This window comes from Nannospalax galili, unplaced genomic scaffold (assembly GCF_000622305.1).
Source record: "Nannospalax galili isolate Female #2095 unplaced genomic scaffold, S.galili_v1.0 scaffold3785, whole genome shotgun sequence".
NCBI lineage: Eukaryota > Metazoa > Chordata > Mammalia > Rodentia > Spalacidae > Nannospalax > Nannospalax galili.
This window is the reverse complement of record NW_008353246.1, coordinates 14,284-33,588: the sequence shown is the minus strand read 5'-3', so window position 1 is coordinate 33,588 and position 19,305 is coordinate 14,284. Positions and strand designations below refer to the sequence as shown.

General features: G+C 42.9%; 1 protein-coding gene across 1 annotated transcript; it reads left to right on the top strand.

Annotated features, from left to right (window-relative positions):
• The first annotated feature begins 8,117 nt into the window (after nucleotides 1-8,117).
• On the top strand, nucleotides 8,118-13,853 carry LOC115067234 (NADH-ubiquinone oxidoreductase chain 5-like). Its single transcript, XM_029554751.1, is given in 3 exon segments — nucleotides 8,118-8,130; nucleotides 11,804-11,969; nucleotides 11,971-13,853. Coding segments are annotated over 3 exon segments (525 nt in total). The 3' UTR covers nucleotides 12,317-13,853.
• Nucleotides 13,854-19,305: the final 5,452 nt, after the last annotated feature.

The window sequence follows — 19,305 nt, the reverse complement described above, 5'->3', positions numbered from 1 at the left end:
GCTAGAAAAATATTTTTGAATCCTCTCATTAGAAAGAAAAGATAATGATATGAGATGATGGATATGCTAACTACCCAATTAAATCACTACATAATAGATACATGTATCAAATCAATATACCTACCCCATAAACAAGTACAATTATTATGTGTCAATAAAAAAATGAAGAAAAAAAAATTCAGAGACTTTCTCCCAACAGCCCAAGAAGAACAATTCTGGGGGGACTTCATGCTGGCCCCCACCCACCACTTACCATCTGCACTGACTGGAGAGAAGAGCTGACTTACTAATTACATGATAATCACAGGCTTCACCCTCATAACTTTCCTTTATCCATAAAATCAGACTAGCAAAAGTGTGACTAATGCATAAAAGAAGATAATCCAAAAACCACTCATCTGGGCTTAGGGAAGATACTGCATATCAGGTTCACCCAATTCTATCTGGCTGGGTGATAAAAATTAAGTTGCATTTCCTGACTGTGTGATAACTGTTAACAAAAACACCCCTGAAATATGCTTGGGAAGGAAGGGATGCAAACTCAGGGGCAATATCAACACAGGTGATTCATAAAAAGGATGAGTAAGAAGAAGTGGGAAGTGCACTCAGAGGAGAACCGTCAAGAGAGGAGAACTTCTCTTGCCATTCTCTCTGAAGTTCAAAGAAAAGCTGCTCAGAGGCAAGCTGCCCAGACATTTCATCCAGGAAAGGCCAAGAGCCCACAGGAGGAGTTGTAAGCCATGCTAAATTCATGGTAACAAAAGGTTACTGGGTATGAAGAGACAAGGGCCTGGGAGTTAGGACTCCAACCCAAGCTACACTAACAAGAGCAATACAAGCAAACACAGTGTCAAGCATTTATGTGTCAGACACCAACTAAACAGAGAGAGAGAGAGAGAGAGAGAGAGAGAGAGAGAGAGAGGCAAATTCAATTCGTATCCTCAAACTGAAAATATTTTGTGCTGCTAAGAGACAGAGCTACATTCAAACCCAGGCTGTGTTGTTTCCGTGCTCTTAATCCTTGTACAACACATAACAAAATCTTTAAACACAAACCAGTGCAAAGTTTCACACTCTTCACAAAGGCACTGTACCTGTAGCTCTTGGTAGCCAATTCAGGAAGTGATTCTTTCACTACAAGGAGCAAAATACACCCACCCCGTCACCACCAAGAACACCGATCACTATCGAACATCCAGACAAAAGCTGCAGAGTCATCAGATGGGAGCACAAAAAACAATTCTCAAGTTAGTAAGTAAACATTGGTAGGCATTTTGCCAAGTACACAAGAAAGAACAAATCTCTATTAAAATCGACTGATGCAGACTGGCTGCTTGAAAACGAATTTTGATCTGCTGCATTATCCAAAGTAGTCTGCAAACAATGAAGAACTGAGAGGCATGAGTGCTCCAAGTGGGCCCAGGGAATCAGCAACAGGCTAGGAAGGAGCTCAGCCCAGAGAAGCCCCATGGGTAGGATGAGAAGAGAAAGTCAGACCAAACAAGAAGCTTGCTCCTCTAGCCACTGGCTCAGGAGTCCCATTATTACTGGAGAAAGAGCTGGGCTTTAACCCACAGTCCTCAAAACAATCCCTGTAGCTATGTACCTACTCAAAAAATTAATCATTACCAGCAAATTGTTTTGCCATCCTTGTAAAGTCTCAGTAGAGCTTATCTTCACCATACCTCCCTCCCACCAGGAGTGAGGGATCCTCTCAATGATGGCTCTCCTGAAAGGCCTCAGGTTGCAGAGATACTTAGCCTTGCAATAGACTTGTGTCAGACCCCTGCCCTTGCCTGGGTCAAGAGCATTTATTAACAATGATGGCATTAGAACATGAAACTCATGATGGTGCTTTCTGAACTAGTATGTGAGGTCTGTATGTCACTGTATGATAAAGAACACAACACAACACAACACAACACACACACACACACACACACACACATTGTATCCTCAGAGCTTCCATGCTGGCTATGAAGTAACTGCCCACAGGATGGTTACTGCTGCATCATGCACATCAGAGATGTGCTAGGCTCTTTGGAATTCCCAGGAGTTCTGTCCCCAGAAAGGTGTAACATGCAGGAGCAGAGACAGGAATGGCATGCAGAACAGCGCTGATCAATACCTGGAGCTGCCCTCTCGGCATGCAGAGCAGCCCCAGTACCTGCCCTCTTGTTCTTGCTCACTCCTCCGTCCCGCATTAATGTGCACACTTTCAGGAACTTGGCACTCCTGGGTCTTCAACAGCCCATTATTTAACTCAAGGCTGGTACCCACTCCCACCTCAATGGAAGTCTCTTTAGCATCCACATGTTCTTCAAAAGAACAGCAGACACAATAACCCCAAGCCAAGGATTCTGTGATGGAGAAGCAGGGCAGCGCTGGACAAAACTTGCAAGAAGTGAATCTAACAAAACCAAAATCTCATTTCCTAAAACAAAAGGTGGCGTCCTAGCACCCACTGAGGCTGCAGAGGGAGAGACAGCAGCCCCAACAGGTCCTTCCCTCTACTGTGCTGTTGTCCAGCCAACATCACTCCTTCAAAGGTTACTCCTCCAAGGATCTCTTTGTCAGCCTATTTATTCCTTACAGCCCCTTCTGTGCTCTCCATGCACCCTGAGGCTGTCATCTTCACTGTAAAGGGCTGCAAAGCCAGGGAATGACTGTGCCTCTTGTCTGACATCACCAAGCAAACTAGGGACATATTAGGCATATCGAACCCCAGAACAAGGCTGATTCTAAGGTAAGAAGGCATCAGGTAACAGCTTATCAATAGAGAGGGAAGACTGATTATCAAAAGAGGAAACTACAGTCATGTTAGGCACAGCACAAGGAGGAGAATGCTGTTTAAAAGCCTGAGGTCTTTGTTTCTAATAGAGCTTAATATGGTGTTACAGAAAACTGTCATTATCTCAAGCAAATCTGGTGCAGTTCTATGGCTAAAAAACTCTCTTCCCTCCCCCTCCTCTTCCTCCTCTTCCAGATTCTAAGCTCCTGAGGAGCTGCAGAAGTCAACCAGCTGGAATCATTACTGTCCTCTGCCCCAACAAGAACAAAGGCAAAAAAAAGTCAAGTTCTCAAATGAGTACACAAAGCCCATGGATCCAGATGTGGTAAAGCTGGGCGCTAGGCCAGGCCTGAAGACCAGGATGAGATTCACAGCATCCAGGAAGAAAGTTACTCAGGGAGGCAAGCTGCTTCCTCACCATGGCTGGAATCCAGCCTTGGCCTCCTCTTCTTCCTACCAATCTGTCTCTCTGACCACAGGAGTTTGTTGGATAAGTCTAGGCCTATCTCTATGAGAACTCCTTCCCCATCTTTCTCTCAGCATCATTTGTTTATCCAACAAACACATTCCCATGTGCATCTGATTTAATTCAGTACCCAGAAGAAAGCAATCTGATGGGGCTAGTTCATATTAAAGTGTACAACTGATGGGTGCATGGTTCCATGGCAAGAATATTTACCTGGGTTTACAGGAATCTATGTCCCCAGCTGAGATGAATGGACGACTGTCTGCTTTGCCCACTCGTATAACTGCTCTAGTTCCTCATGGTCTAAACCACTTGCATTTAATCCCAACTTGGAAGTTCAAGGTCAGCTTGATATATATAGAATAGCAAGTTGCAGGCCAGCCAGGGCTACCTTGTGAGAATCTGTTTCAATAAACAAAAACCACAAAACAAAAAGAGTTTATAAACGTTCCTATGGAAGACAATGCAAAGGCCCTCCAGGCCTGAGCTCTGTGGCAAAAACAGAGACTACACACTGAGGGCTTTCCGGTCTCAGGAGCACTTTTCTTGTTATCCATGCATATGCAGGTGCCCCAAAACAGGCCATGCACTCACATGCACACATACCCTCCAGCTGGTCTGTTGCTGAGGCCAGGTAGCTCCACATCAGTCTCACCAGCTGTCCTGAGTGACTGGCCACAGATACACAGAAAGGCTTGCAGCCAGACCCACCTCTGACCCTCATAGAACATCAGCTTTCCTAATGCACAAAACCAATCAGATTCTTCTTCATCAAAAGTGCCCATAAAGTCTGTCTCCTGCATCCAGGGCCAAGCCCCCACCTGGCAGCCATTCCTCCTCTGCCCACATCAGCCTTCTTCCCCATCTCACCACTGTCCAGCATGTGGTCTGATGCATTCATCAAAATGGACAATATGTTAGTTTCCTATACACAAGTCCCAGCCTTCCTAACTTGTGTCTGTCTGAACCACTTACTACTAGTTTCCATGAAGTAAATTTTTACCATGCTGTAAGGCCAACCTCAAGTACCGCCCCTCCATGAAACTTATGCTTCACTCATCTCTTCTGAAACCCACGGAACTGGGTGGATCTTCATACCATCTGCCCTGTGGCTCTACCACACCACTTGTCCCAGTCAACCTGAGCCTGTGAAGCAGCATTCTGACAAGGCTACCTGAAACACCACAGTAGCCCTTGGCAATGGTAAATGACATGAACTGACCCAAGACAGGAGGACCTTTCAGGGATGCTGGACCAGGAAAGGTTCCTGGGGCCTCTGGCCACTTGAAGGCTCTGCTGACTGTCTGATGCCTGCCTGCCCTACCCAGGGAGAACTCTACCACAACTACACATCACACATCAAAGCTCAGCCTGCAAGGGCTGCTTTCACTGGCCTGTCACTAAGCAGAGATGACAACTCCTCAGAGCCATGTGAGACAGGACAGGGATGCTAGCACTTCGGAAGTCGATGCTCTTTACTCCTTCCAGCTACAGATGGGCACAGGCCTGTTCTTTTCTACTGCGTAAGATGCTTCCGATGGTGACAAAATTAACACCACAGGCAGGAAGAGAGAAAAGCCCAAGGATATGAGTGAGGAGCAGAGTGTTCATGGGTCCATGGAGGGGCTGCAAGTGTGAACAGCAAGACTGGCCAGCTGTTCACATGGGACCTCTCCAGCAAGCAAAAGGAAAGCAAGTACAGAACGAACCAGAGCCAGCATGTCCCACCTGGCAGCCCCTCCGTTCCTCCTGGGGCACTGCTCTACAGATGTGGTTTCTGGCAGCACTGCTTCAAGGGGACAGTCAGGGCATAGAACACGGGCTTGCATTCCCTACTATCCAGCCAGGCTGTTTGCAGGGCCACAGCACAGGAAAAGAGTGGAGGTCAAGTTCTGGACACTTCAAGGGGATGCACAGGTGGAAGAGGTGGGAGCTCAGGTCTGGACATTAGAATAAAAGCCCAGAGGAGACCTGGCCCACCTGCCCCACCCAAGATCAATCTCTCAGCCCACCTTCCTTTCCTGTAGAATGGGACAGCAACTGACTAGAAAGCCTACTTGGCTTCCAGAGCTCCCCAAGATGTCAGACACCAGAGGCCTAGAAAACAACACAGACCCTATTCATGTAAGGTACATGGGGGTACCAGGGAGTTGACATATGCTGGCTCTTAAGGATCACCTTTGGCCTAATAATTCTACCCTTGGGGAACTGTCATATAGAAATAATCCTAAGGCGAGAAGACAGTCTTTATGCATGTGGACATCTATCATGCTCTAATTTATGGTATTAGAAAACAAATAGGAAACTTCAAGCAAGCCCAAAAGAGGAAAATGATATAACAAACCAAGCATCATCTAGTTAATGGAACCATTCAGGAAAATTTCAGGATGTAATTGTACAAAACATAGCGGAGTCTGACAGTAACTGGGAAAATCATTGCAGAACTTTACTGGTATCCTTCCTTCCTTCCTTCCTTCCTCTTTGCGTTGAAATGAAAGTTCAGGTTCATATCTTGACACTTGAAGAGTCAGTGTATTAGCAATGATGATGCTATATGGTGGCAAAAGCATAACTTTTTCCTATTTTGATGATGTTCTCAGTTTATGAATGAATCTTACTTTTTAAATAGAAAAAAGAAGCATGCACATCAGTGACAGAGATTTGCCTGGTACACACAGGGGCCTACTGAGACTCTCCTGCACCAGACAAAAAAGAAGTAAGCACCTATTACAGGTATCTAGGTACATAAGCAAGACCTTTGTGCTATATACAGAAAGGAAAGGAAAAGCTGCTTATAGACTTAACCTGTACTTCTGGAACATGGGTTACCAAGTCAGGATACACCACTGAGAAGAACAGGCTTAGTTAGCCCCACATTCCAGGCCTCCCAAACCCCATTCTCACTTTCCTGGAGAAAAAAAAAAAAAGTGCCAGGAAACAAACTAAATAGCCAAAAATAGCAAGAATATAGCAATTTCATAAGAACAAAGCTACCCACCAAAGCACAAAATAAAAGTAAATTCTACAATTAAAAAAAAATAAAGAGCCGGGTGTGGTGGCGCACGCCTTTAATCCCAGCACTCGGGAGAAAAAAAAAAAAGAGATACAGTCTCACGTAAGGCTGTTCCAGGACAGCTGGAGCTACAGAAAGACCCTGTCTCAAGAAGACCAAAAAAAAAAACAAACAAACAAAATAAACACAGAAAAGCAGCAATAAAGAATCAACTCAAGACAGTGTTAATGATGTCTAAAAACAAAGCGTTCATACAAAAATTGCAGGAATTCAATTGTGGTAACACAGCCAAGCTTTCTGTAGCAGACAGGCTTCTAGCAGAACACATCCGACACCACAGGAAAACCAACACTGCACACTGACTTTTATGACTGCAGCATTTTAGTAACTCCTAGTAACTCTTCCATAGTAAACAGATTTCAGATATATGCAAAAATAAATGTCTGGAAGCTCATTATAATTCTGGTAAAGATCCCAAGAAAAGCTGGGTATTTGGGCTAAAACAATTCTACTTCCTCCTGCAGACCCCCAAAAGATCCTGACCCACCTGGAGATACCCAGACGGTCTATGCCCCACACTGGGTGCCCAGCAAAGCTCTCACCAAAGCCTTCCCCTGGAGGTATGGCCCCCTGAGCAAGGCCAAAAATGGAAGAGGGCCAGAGTAGGAGAGGCCAGAGTGGGAGAGGGCCAGGAAAGAAGAAAGTCAGAGTAGAAGAGGGAGGGTGGAAAGAGCCAGAGAGGCCTTCTCCTGGCTCTCTCCTAATGCCTCTCTCCATTTGCAAAGCTAGAGAAGGGAAGCCCTGTAGTTCCTAGCAGATCACCCAGCCCTCCAAGACTCACAGCCTCATACCCACACAGCTGGGAGCACAGGCATCTTTCCTTCCCTACAAAACACAGGAGCAGCACACATTTAATCCCAGCACTGGGGAGGCAGAGGCAGGTGGATCTCTGTGAGATTGAGGTCAACCAGTCTACATAGCGAGGTTCAGAACTACAGGGAGACCTAGTCTCAAAAAATCCACAAGAGCTGTCTTTTGTGGGCCTATGAGTGTAGGCCCATCATTATATTCCCAACCTTGTTTTTTAAAACAACAAACAAATTAGTCAACAACCGAGTAACAACAGCCCAACAATGGTTAATTAAACTTATTACCAAACAAATAATATTCACACACTCACCAAAAGGCTGCACATGATCCCTAATACTCACCTCACTTATCATTTTTATTGGGTCTACAAACCTCCTAGGAGCTGCTTCCCCATACATTTACCCCAACCACACAACTCTCAATAAACTTAGGCATAGCAATCCCAATGTGGGCAGGAGCTGTAATCCTAGGCTTCCGTTATAAAACAAAAGCATCACTAGCCCACTTCCTACCCCAAGGTACCCCCATTACCCTAATCCCAATATTAGTTATCATTGAAACAATTAGTCTGTTTATTCAACCTATAGCACTAGCCGTCCGTCTAACAGCTAACATCACAGCAGGACACCTACTAATTCACCTAATTGGAGGTGCTACACTAGTATTAACCTCAATTAGCCCATCAACAGCCAGTATTACCTTCCTAATTCTAATAATACTCACTATCCTAGAGCTCGCTGTAGCTCTAATCCAAGCCTACGTATTTACCTTACTAGTAAGCCTGTATCTACAAGACAACACATAGTAATGACCCACCAAACCCACGCCTTTCACATAGTAAATCCCAGTCCATGGCCTCTCACAGGAGCACTATCAGCCTTCCTCCTAACTTCAGGTCTTATCATATGATTTCATTTTAACTCCTTCACTCTTCTAACAATCGCCACAGCAGGTAATATCCTAACTATATACCAGTGATGACGAGATGTAGTACGTGAAGGAACATTTCAAGGCCACCATACCCCACCAGTACAAAAGGGGTTACGATATGGTATAATTCTATTTATCGTATCAGAAGTATTCTTCTTTTCCGGATTCTTCTGAGCATTCTACCACTCAAGCCTAGCTCCAACACCCGAATTAGGAGGATGCTGACCACCAACAGGAATTAACCCACTCAATCCAATTGAAGTACCACTGCTTAACACAGCAGTGCTTTTAGCATCAGGTGTATCCATCACCTGAGCCCACCATAGCCTAATAGAAGGGAAACGAAACCACATAAATCAAGCATTATTAATTACCATCCTACTAGGCCTGTACTTCACCCTACTTCAAGCATAAGAATATCTAGAAGCACCATTTACAATCTCTGACGGCATCTACGGTTCTACATTCTTTGTAGCAACAGGATTTCACGGTCTACATGTAATCATTGGCTCTACGTTCCTACTCACATGCCTCCTACGACAACTAAATTTTCACTTCACCTCAAAACACCATTTCGGCTTTGAGGCCGCAGCCTGATATTGACACTTCGTAGACGTAGTCTGACTTTTCCTGTATGTATCAATTTACTGATGAGGGTCCTATTCTTTTAGTATAACAAGTACTTTTGACTTCCAATCAGACAGATCAGAACAAACCTCTGAAAAGAATAATAAACTTACTAATTACCCTACTAATCAACATCAGTCTTTCCATAATCCTAGTGTCTGTAGCCTTCTGACTTCCACAACTAAACCTATACTCAGACAAAGCCAGCCCATATGAATGCGGATTTGACCCAATAGGATCTGCCCGCCTTCCTTTCTCCATAAAATTTTTCCTTATCGCCATCACATTCCTCCTATTTGACCTAGAAATTGCACTTCTCCTACCCATCCCATGAGCCATTCTCCTACCCATTCCATGAGCAATCCAATACGGAAACCTCACAGGAGTAGTACTAACAACCCTAGGGCTACTAATCATTTTAGCCTTAGGACTAATATACGAATGATTTAACAAAGGTCTAGAATGAACAGAATAATACTGGTAATTAGTTTAAACAAAACAAATGATTTCGACTCATTAAATCATGGGCATAACCATGAATACCAAATGACCCCTGTATTCTTTAACTTACTCCTCACATTTATCCTGTCACTACTCGGAGCCTTAATATTCCGATCCCACCTAATATCAACACTACTATGCTTAGAAGGAATAATTTTATCTTTATTTATCATAACATCCCTGGTTACACTAAGCACCCACTCAATACTATCCTTTATTATCCCAATCATTATTTTAGTCTTCGCAGCTTGCGAAGCCGCTGTAGGTCTGGCACTGCTAGTAATAGTATCAAATACATACGGCACAGACTACGTACAAAATCTTAACCTTCTACAATGCTAAAAATTATTCTACCATCCATTATACTCTTACCACTAACCTGATTCACAAACAACAAAATAGTATGAACAAATACCACATGTCATAGCTTAATAATTAGCCTCATCTCACTATCCCTACTACACCAAGACTCCACAAATAGTTATAATTTCTCCACAACATTCTTCTCAGATCCACTATCCACACCACTAGTAATCCTAACAACATGACTCCTACCACTAACACTTCTAGCCAGTCAAAACCACCTATCAAAAGAACAAGAAAATTATAAAAAAATATATATCAGCCTCCTAGCACTTCTTCAAGTATTCCTCATCATAACATTTACCGCAACAGAATTAATACTATTTTATATCCTATTCGAAGCAACCCTAATCCCCACACTAATTATTATTACACGTTGAGGAAACCAAACAGAACGTTTAAACGCTGGATTGTACTTCCTATTTTACACACTAATCGGATCAATCCCTCTACTAATCTCCCTAATCAACTTTAACAACACCTTCGGAACTCTTAACCTAGTACTATTATCCTTAGAACAACCTGCACTAAGTCAATCATGATCCAATCATATTCTATGACTGGCTTTCATATTAGCCTTCCTAGTAAAAATACCCCTATATGGAGTACACCTATGACTCCCAAAAGCCCACGTAGAAGCACCAATTGCAGGATCAATAGTTCTAGCAGCCGTACTACTAAAATTAGGGGGTTATGGAATAATACGAATCTCAATTTTACTAGATATAGTAAACAAAACCATAGCCTACCCATTCATCATACTATCACTATGAGGCATAGTAATAACTAGCTCCATCTGCATACAACAAACCGATCTTAAATCATTAATCGCTTACTCATCAGTAAGCCATATGGCCTTAGTAATTGTAGCAGTTATAATCCAAACACCATGAAGCTTTATAGGAGCTACAGCTCTAATAATCGCTCACGGATTAACCTCCTCCCTACTATTCTGTCTAGCCAACTCCAACTATGAACGAACCCACAGCCGCACTATAATACTAGCTCAAGGACTACAAACAATCCTCCCACTTATAGGAGTGTGATGAATACTAGGAAGTCTAGCCAACCTAGCACTATCCCCATCAATTAACCTTATTGGAGAGCTCCTAATCATTACATCCTCATTTTCATGATCAAACCTATCAATCCTAATAATGGGTATAAATGACCTACTTTTTGACTGTGGCCCACACTTGTGGGTCAAAGGGAAGAGGAACACAATGTGAAGGGTGGTTCCCAGCCAGCTTCCTAAATAACACACAGTGCAGAAAAGTTGTATTCATCATCCCAATTATCCTAATTTCCATTAACCCTAAACTTATCCTCGGACTACCTTAATGTAAATATAGTTTACATAAAACATTAGACTGTGAATCTAAAAATAGAAAACACATTTCTTATTTACCAGGAAAGTAAGCAAGAACTGCTAACTCATGCTACCGTGATTACACTCACGGCTTTCCTACTTTTACAGGATAGTAGTAATCCATTGGTCTTAGGAATCAAAATATTGGTGCAACTCCAAATAAAAGTAATTAATATCAACGTCTCAATAAACTTCCTAATCCTAACAACCCTAACAACCCCCTTACTTCTATCATTAACTAATAAATACAACTCAAATAACTACCCTAAACACGTAATTAACTCGATCAAATTATCATTCCTATTTAGCCTACTTCCCCTACTCATATTTCTTAACAACAATAATGAACTTATTACATCAAACTGACATTGAATAACAATCAACTCAATGAAATTAGTCATAAGCTTCAAATTCGATTACTTCTCATATCTATTTATCCCAGTAGCATTATTTGTCACATGATCAATCACAGAGTTTTCTTCATGATATATACACTCTGACCCAAACCTAAACCGATTCATAAAATATCTACTCATATTCCTAATAACCATAATTATCCTAGTATCAGCTAATAACCTATTTCAACTATTCATTGGATGAGAAGGAGTAGGGATCATATCATTTTTACTAATCGGCTGATGATTCGGACGAACAGACGCCAACACCGCAGCTCTACAAGCCATTTTATATAATCGCATCGGAGATATCGGCCTAATCCTATCTATAGCCTGATTTACTATCCACACAAACTCATGAGAACTACAACAAATATTTATTTACAGCACAAACACCGCATTCTACCATTATTAGGTATTCTATTAGCCGCAGCAGGCAAATCAGCCCAATTTGGACTCCATCCTTGACTCCCTTCAGCTATAGAAGGCCCAACACCAGTATCAGCTCTATTACACTCGAGTACAATAGTTGTAGCCGGAGTATTCCTAATAATTCGATTCTACCCACTAACACAAAACAACCAAACCATCCTAACTTTAACACTATGCCTAGGCGCAATAACCACACTATTTACCGCAATATGCGCTTACACAAAACGATATCAAAAAAATTGTAGCATTCTCCACCTCAAGCCAACTAGGCTTAATATTTGTTACCCTGGGGATTAATCAACCACACCTAGCATTTCTTCACATCTGCACCCACGCCTTCTTCAAAGCCATACTATTCATGTGCTCTGGGTCAATCATTCATAATCTAAATAATGAACAAGACATCCGAAAAATAGGAGGGCTCTTTAAGCCCATACCATTCACTTCATCCTGCTTAACCATCGGAAGCCTCGCACTCACAGGAATACCATTCTTAACAGGTTTCTACTCAAAAGATTTAATTATCGAAACCCTAAACACGTCTAATACCAACGCCTGAGCCTTACTAATCACACTAATCGCCACCTCAATAACCGCTGTATACAGCACACGAATCATCTTCTTCGTTGTAATATCTAAACCACGATTCATCCCAACAATTACAATAAACGAAAATAACCCCCAACTAATCAACCCTATTAACCGCCTTGCCCTAGGAAGTATCCTAGCAGGATTCATAATCACCTCAAATCTCCCACCAACTAATATTCCCACAATAACAATACCACTATCACTAAAATTAATAGCCATTACAATTTCTATCTTGGGATTTACAATCGCCATAGACCTAAACAACCTAACCTCAATACTTACGCACAAATCACCTACCACCACATACAAATTCACCACACTTCTAGGGTTCTTCCCATCAATCATTCACCACTTATTACCAATCAAAAGCCTAACTATAAGCCAAAGCATGGCATCAAACCTAATAGACCTAATTTGACTAGAAAAAGCTATCCCAAAAACAATTGCCAACACACAAATAACTGCTTCCATCATTACATCAAACCAAAAAGGACTTATCAAACTCTACTCACTATCATTCCTAATAAATATTACCATTATCTCACTACTCACCCTAACCTATTACCTCGAGTAATTTCAATAATAATAAAAATACTAACAAACAAAGTCCACCCGGCAACTACTACTATTCACCCAGTACAACTATACATAGCCGCCGCACCCATCCCATCCTCACTAAGCAACCCAATTTCTTCCCCTTCAAAAGCCACCCAATCCTCTATATTATTAAACTCAACAACCAACTCCACACCACCATCATTACCTAACCAAAACACTAATCACAACTCTATAACAATACCAGCCACCAATAACCCAAGAACTAGCCAGTTAGACCCCCAAGACTCCGGGTACTCCTCAGAAGCCATAGTCGCAGTATAACCAAATACAACCAACATACCACCCAAATAAATCAAAAACACCATTAAACCTAAAAACTGACCACCAAAACTCAACACAATCCCACAACCAACACAACCACCAACAATTAAACACAACCCACCATAAACAGGAGAGGGTTTAATTGACAAACCAATAAAACAAGTAACAAGAGCTACACTCATAATAAAAACATAATTGGACATAGTTCCTACATAGCATTTAACTAAGACCAATGACATGAAAAATCATCGTTGTAATTCAACTACAGAAACCCTAATGACAAACCTACGTAAATCACACCCCCTAATCAAAATTATTAATCACTCACTCATCGATTTACCAACACCATCTAGTATCTCAACATGATGAAACTTCGGATCCCTACTAGGAGTATGCCTAGGATTACAAATCGTTACCGGGCTATTCCTAGCAATACACTACACATCCGACACCCTTACGGCCTTTTCATCAGTAACCCATATCTGTCGAGACGTTAACTACGGCTGAATAATCCGATATCTACACGCCAACGGCGCATCCATATTCTTCATCTGCCTGTTCCTACACGTAGGACGAGGTATCTACTATGGGTCTTACCACTTCAAAGAAACATGAAACATTGGCATCATCTTATTATTCACAGTAATAGCAACCGCATTTATAGGATATGTTCTCCCATGAGGACAAATATCTTTTTGAGGAGCTACGGTCATTACAAATCTATTATCAGCCATCCCATATATAGGAACAACCCCAGTAGAATGAATTTGAGGAGGATTCTCAGTAGACAAAGCCACACTCACCCGATTCTTCGCCTTCCACTTCATCCTACCATTCATCATCACAGCCCTAGTGATAGTTCACCTTTTATTCCTTCACGAAACAGGATCAAACAACCCATCAGGCCTAGACTCCAATGCCGACAAAATTCCATTCCATCCATACTTTACAATCAAAGACATCCTAGGAGCTCTAATACTAACAATTATCCTCATATCCCTAGTCCTATTTTACCCAGACCTATTAGGAGACCCAGACAACTACACCCCCGCAAACCCCTTAAACACACCACCCCACATCAAACCAGAATGGTACTTCCTATTCGCCTACGCTATCCTACGCTCTATCCCAAACAAACTAGGAGGGGTATTAGCCCTAATTCTATCAATCCTAATCCTAGCTATTATCCCCATACTCCATACATCAGCCCAACGAAGCCTAACCTTCCGACCAATCAGCCAACTACTATTCTGAATCCTAGTAGCAGACCTAATCACCCTAACATGAATTGGAGGTCAACCAGTCGAACACCCATTCATCATTATTGGCCAAGTAGCCTCAATTCTATACTTCTCAATCATCTTAATCCTAATACCACTAGCAGGTTTAGTAGAAAACACAATCATAAAACTTTAGTATATCTAGGTAGTATAAATAATTACCCTGGTCTTGTAAACCAAAAATGGGATCCAAAATCCCCTTAGACATCAAGGAAGAGAAACCTTTCCCACCATCAACACCCAAAGCTGACATTCTCATTAAACTATTCCTTGACTTATGTACTTCGTGCATTCAATTATATACCACATTAATAATTAAGCAAGTACAAACATATATTTACCATACATAATACATTAATGTATATAGTACATTAAACTACTTTCCACTAGCATATAAGCAAGTACCATAAATCATTAATATTACATAATACATATTATTATTGACGTACATAATATTATAATCCATATGAATATCCATGTAATACATAATATCAATGCTTTACTGACATATCTGCGTTATCAGGCATACACCATCTTAGTCAAATCATTTCTCTTCCATATGACTATCCACTTCCAATGTTGATCTGTTCATCTACCATCCTCCGTGAAACCAGCAACCCGCCCACTAGTACTTCTCTTCTCGCTCCGGGCCCATTTAACTTGGGGGTAGCTGACAATGCACTTTATCAGACATCTGGTTCTTACTTCAGGGCCATTGAATGTTTTATCGTCCATACGTTCCCCTTAAATAAGACATCTCGATGGATTAATGTCTAATCAGCCCATGCCTAACATAACTGTGGTGTCATACATTTGGTATTTTTTATTTTTGGGGATGCTGTGACTCAGCATAGCCGTCAAGGCATGAAGGATCCAACCCTAGTCTAGCTGGACTTGTATGTATTATCTGTTCCACACATCTCCAACAGGTGGCTATAAGTTAATGCTTGTAGGACATATAAATTATTAATACTAAATTTCAACTTAACGACGCACGCACTATACAGTATTATCTTTTTTATTGCAAACCCCCCTTACCCCCCACCACCCCAGGTGGTGGCCTTATCTTAAATTTTGCCAAACCCCAAAAACAAAATTAAGTAAGACTTGAAACCCTCAATTATTTTCTTTCTATAAGTTGCCAAAAATATAACCCCAAATTCTGTATGTGTGCAAAAATCGAAAAAATTTTTTTTCACCAATGACACCTTAAATTACCTAGTCGTCACAGCAACTCGAATACAAGTTAGCGTAGCTTAAAATAAAGCAAAGCACTGAAAATGCTTAGATGGACTTCATAGCCCCGCAAACATACAAAGGTTTGGTCCTTCCTATTGTGCCTTCCTGTTGTTGTTGTTGTTTGTGAATCAGGTTAGTGGTAAGAGTATAATGGATGGTAGAATAATTTTTAGCATTGTAGAAGGTTAAGATTTTGTACGTAGTCTGTGCCGTATGTATTTGATACTTTGGGCACCCCAAAGCACAAACCTGGCCTAGAGCCCAGCACCCATGGGCAGGGTAGATTGGGGAGACAGGAACTCAGCAAAGTCTGCATGCTTCCTTTTAATCCACTGTCCTTTGGTGTAGCCAGTCACTTGTTCAAGGCTACAGGACTGGTCAAATGCTTTGTTATGGTCTGTCAAGCTGAGCTGTTACATACTTCGTTACACACTGAATTCTGTGACCAGACATAACCCTACTCCAAAACCTGATATACACAGCAGACAGAAGTTGACAGCTAGGCATGGTGTAGGGCACAGGCAAGAGAGGTAGGATCAGTGCAGGACTCTTCCCTGGCTCTCCAGGGCTAGTCCAACCTGGGAGCAGTCCTGCAAGCTCTAGATTTGCAGAAGAAAGGCTAAAACTGCTCATAAACTGCTTCAGCCCTCATTCCACAGGTGGAAAAACTGAAACCTAGAGACACAAAACACCTTAGCCAAAGCATGCACATGGCTGGTGGCAGGGCTGGGGCTAGAAGCTGCCCCTGGAACCTAAGGGAGCAGGAGACATACCCTCCTCATGTCTGACCTACCGTCCATACCTGTACTGGGCCTTCCCACGTGGGCCACGTGATGGGACAGAAAGAGCATTTGGAGAGGTAGGACTCCAAACCAGATAGACATGGGTTCCCATTCTACCTCTGCTACTTGAATGATTATATAAGCCCCAGATAGGTGACACAAAGCTTCAGTTTATAAGTCATTTCACAGGACTAGGGGATTTCATGAGCTAACAGAAGGGCACCAGCAATACTGAGCCAGGGAAGTTTGTGCATAATCTGAAACCCTGGGGCCATCACTCCTGGAAGTCCAGATTACCTTTGGGCATGATCTGATGCATGGCAACGGAGAGGAAGAAGATGGAGTCGCTGTAGTAGGTTCCTGAGCCAGCACTGAAGTGCTTCTGCATGGCCTCCACGACAGGGAAGAGCTTGTCCGTCAGCACAGCAACATCATGGAAGATGACCTGCAGTGGGGAGCAGGGAGACCCCAACAGTCAGCCAACTACCTTTCTCCTTGAGTTCCAGACACCTAACACAGACCTGAGCCCGGGAGGCAGAAACAGACGGCATCTCTGGGATCTTCCAGCAGGAGTTAAAAGAATTGGGGCAACTGAGGGCAAAGGAAGAGGGGAGGCAATAAAGAGCAGAGTCCAGTCACACAGAGGCCAGCTATGGATGTTGTTGAGGGAGGGGACAATGAAAAAGCAGAAGGCTAGGAAATGAGCCCAGCTCCCAGGCTGCTTTCGAACTTAAGACAGCAAAGCCCTCTGTGTTGACAGTGCCAGTGCCAGGGTGAAAGGACAGCAGTGGCAGTGCCTGAGAAGCTCTCAAACTGCTGAGCCCAATTCTCACCCCCCACAACCCCGCTCATGAGGCTGCCCATGTCAACACACTCCCTGGCCTTCCAGAACCGTCAGTCGTGCTCTAGCCCTGTACCATGGCTAACTGCCCCCACACTTGCTGATCTCCCTCCAGCGGTTTCTGTCTTTGCTCTATGCTACTAATATTTTACCTTATTTCTCTTCTATTTCTCCTTAATCTATATTCTTTTTGTTAGCATATTTGCTTTTGTCCTTAGGTCTCTTTAAATTTCTAAAACACTACTGAACTTAGTCTAGCCAGGCACAGTGGCTCACATCTATAAATTCCAGCACTCAGGAGGTTGACACAGGGGGATTACTCCAAGCTCAAGGCCAGCCTGGGCTACACAGTGGGTTCCAAGCCAACCTGGACTATAGAATAAGATCCTGCCTCAAAAAAAGAAACCCAATGTAGTTCACTGTGTCAGTTATCACTCTTTAAAACCTGTTTCATGTAACTCTTCAACTCCTCACCTCTCTGCAAAAACTTAAAATTTTTCTTGACATTTGCTTCTAAGGTCCTGTTATCCTTAGTCCCTTTTCTGGACATTCTTTTCCTCTGATTTTGACTTTTTCTTTTGGTGGCCTCTCAGCCAGGCCACTTCTTACGATTTTCCAACATGAACCCTAAATTACATCTCTCTCCTGCCCCTCCTGTGACTTCCCTGACAAGCTAACCTCACCCTCTCCAAACATCCCCTGTTGTACCTCAGTCATTTTCCAAATACATGAATTCTTTTCTCTCTACTTAGCTTCAAAACCTCCAAAGCTTCTCACTGCCCTTGGTTCCTGTCCAAATTCCCCAGCAATGCTCAGCAGGAACCCTGTAACAGAGGCTGTCTAAACTTCCCTTGCCTCCCCTCAGGACTGGGCAGAACTGAACCAGGCACCCCTCATCCACCCTGGTCAGTCACCTCTTTATGATTTATGTCCTTGTATATCTCGACTTGCTCTTCCCACAACTGTCTCTGTCTGTCTCTGTCTCTGTCTCTGTCTCTCTCTGTCTCTCTCTCTGTCTCTCTCTCTCTCTCTTTCTCTCTCTCTCAGGCTCAATCTGCCTGAAAAACTCCTATCCAGTCATTCTTCCAACCTTCCCTCCCCTGTAGCCTTTTCACCACTTCCCATGATCCTCCAGGTCCCTCCTGCACCCCATTTCACCTGGGACTTCACTATGACTGTTCCCTGCTCTGTACCTAGATGGCCACATTCACATCAGCCCATCAACACAGGGTTGTTAACCTGAGGGAACTGCACTTTGGGCAAGATACTAGGTGTGTCTGAGCCTCAGTCTCTTCATGGGTGATACAGGAATGGCGACACTTGTGGTGGCCTTTAGGGTAATGGGGGACAAGCACCCAGCTCAGGGGCTGTCAACTTGCTCTCATTCCTGAGCTTCAACATCCTCTCCCTGCCTATATCCCAGTCCCCTGAATGCCCTTTCCTCATATATCAGTCATCACTCATGGGCCAGCTTTCCCGGCACAGCCTCATTATGACACCGAACCATCACTGGAGCTGTAATTAGACACAAAGCTGCAAGCAACAAGAAGGCTCTCACAGAAGCAGAAGCCTCTGTATTCATTAAAGAGGAAAAGGAGCCGACAAAAGGGATGCGTGTGTGTACACATATACCACATGAACGGGGCCTACCACAGACACAGCCAAGCCCGGGGAAGCAAAGTACCGTCGGCAGCCAGCTTACTCCCCCGCCAGCCCCACATCACTCCAAAGCAACCAGGGCGACAACTGCATCCCATCAGCATTAATAGATTTATGAGGACAAACTGTACTCAGTACATTTGTTCTAAGAGCTGTACTGTGAAGCCCGCTCTGATGAATATTTCATATAATAAATCTACTTAAAGAAAAATTAATATAGTCCATGGATATACTTATGCAGTAGGAAGTAAGCCACAGACACCGAGGATGACTCAAA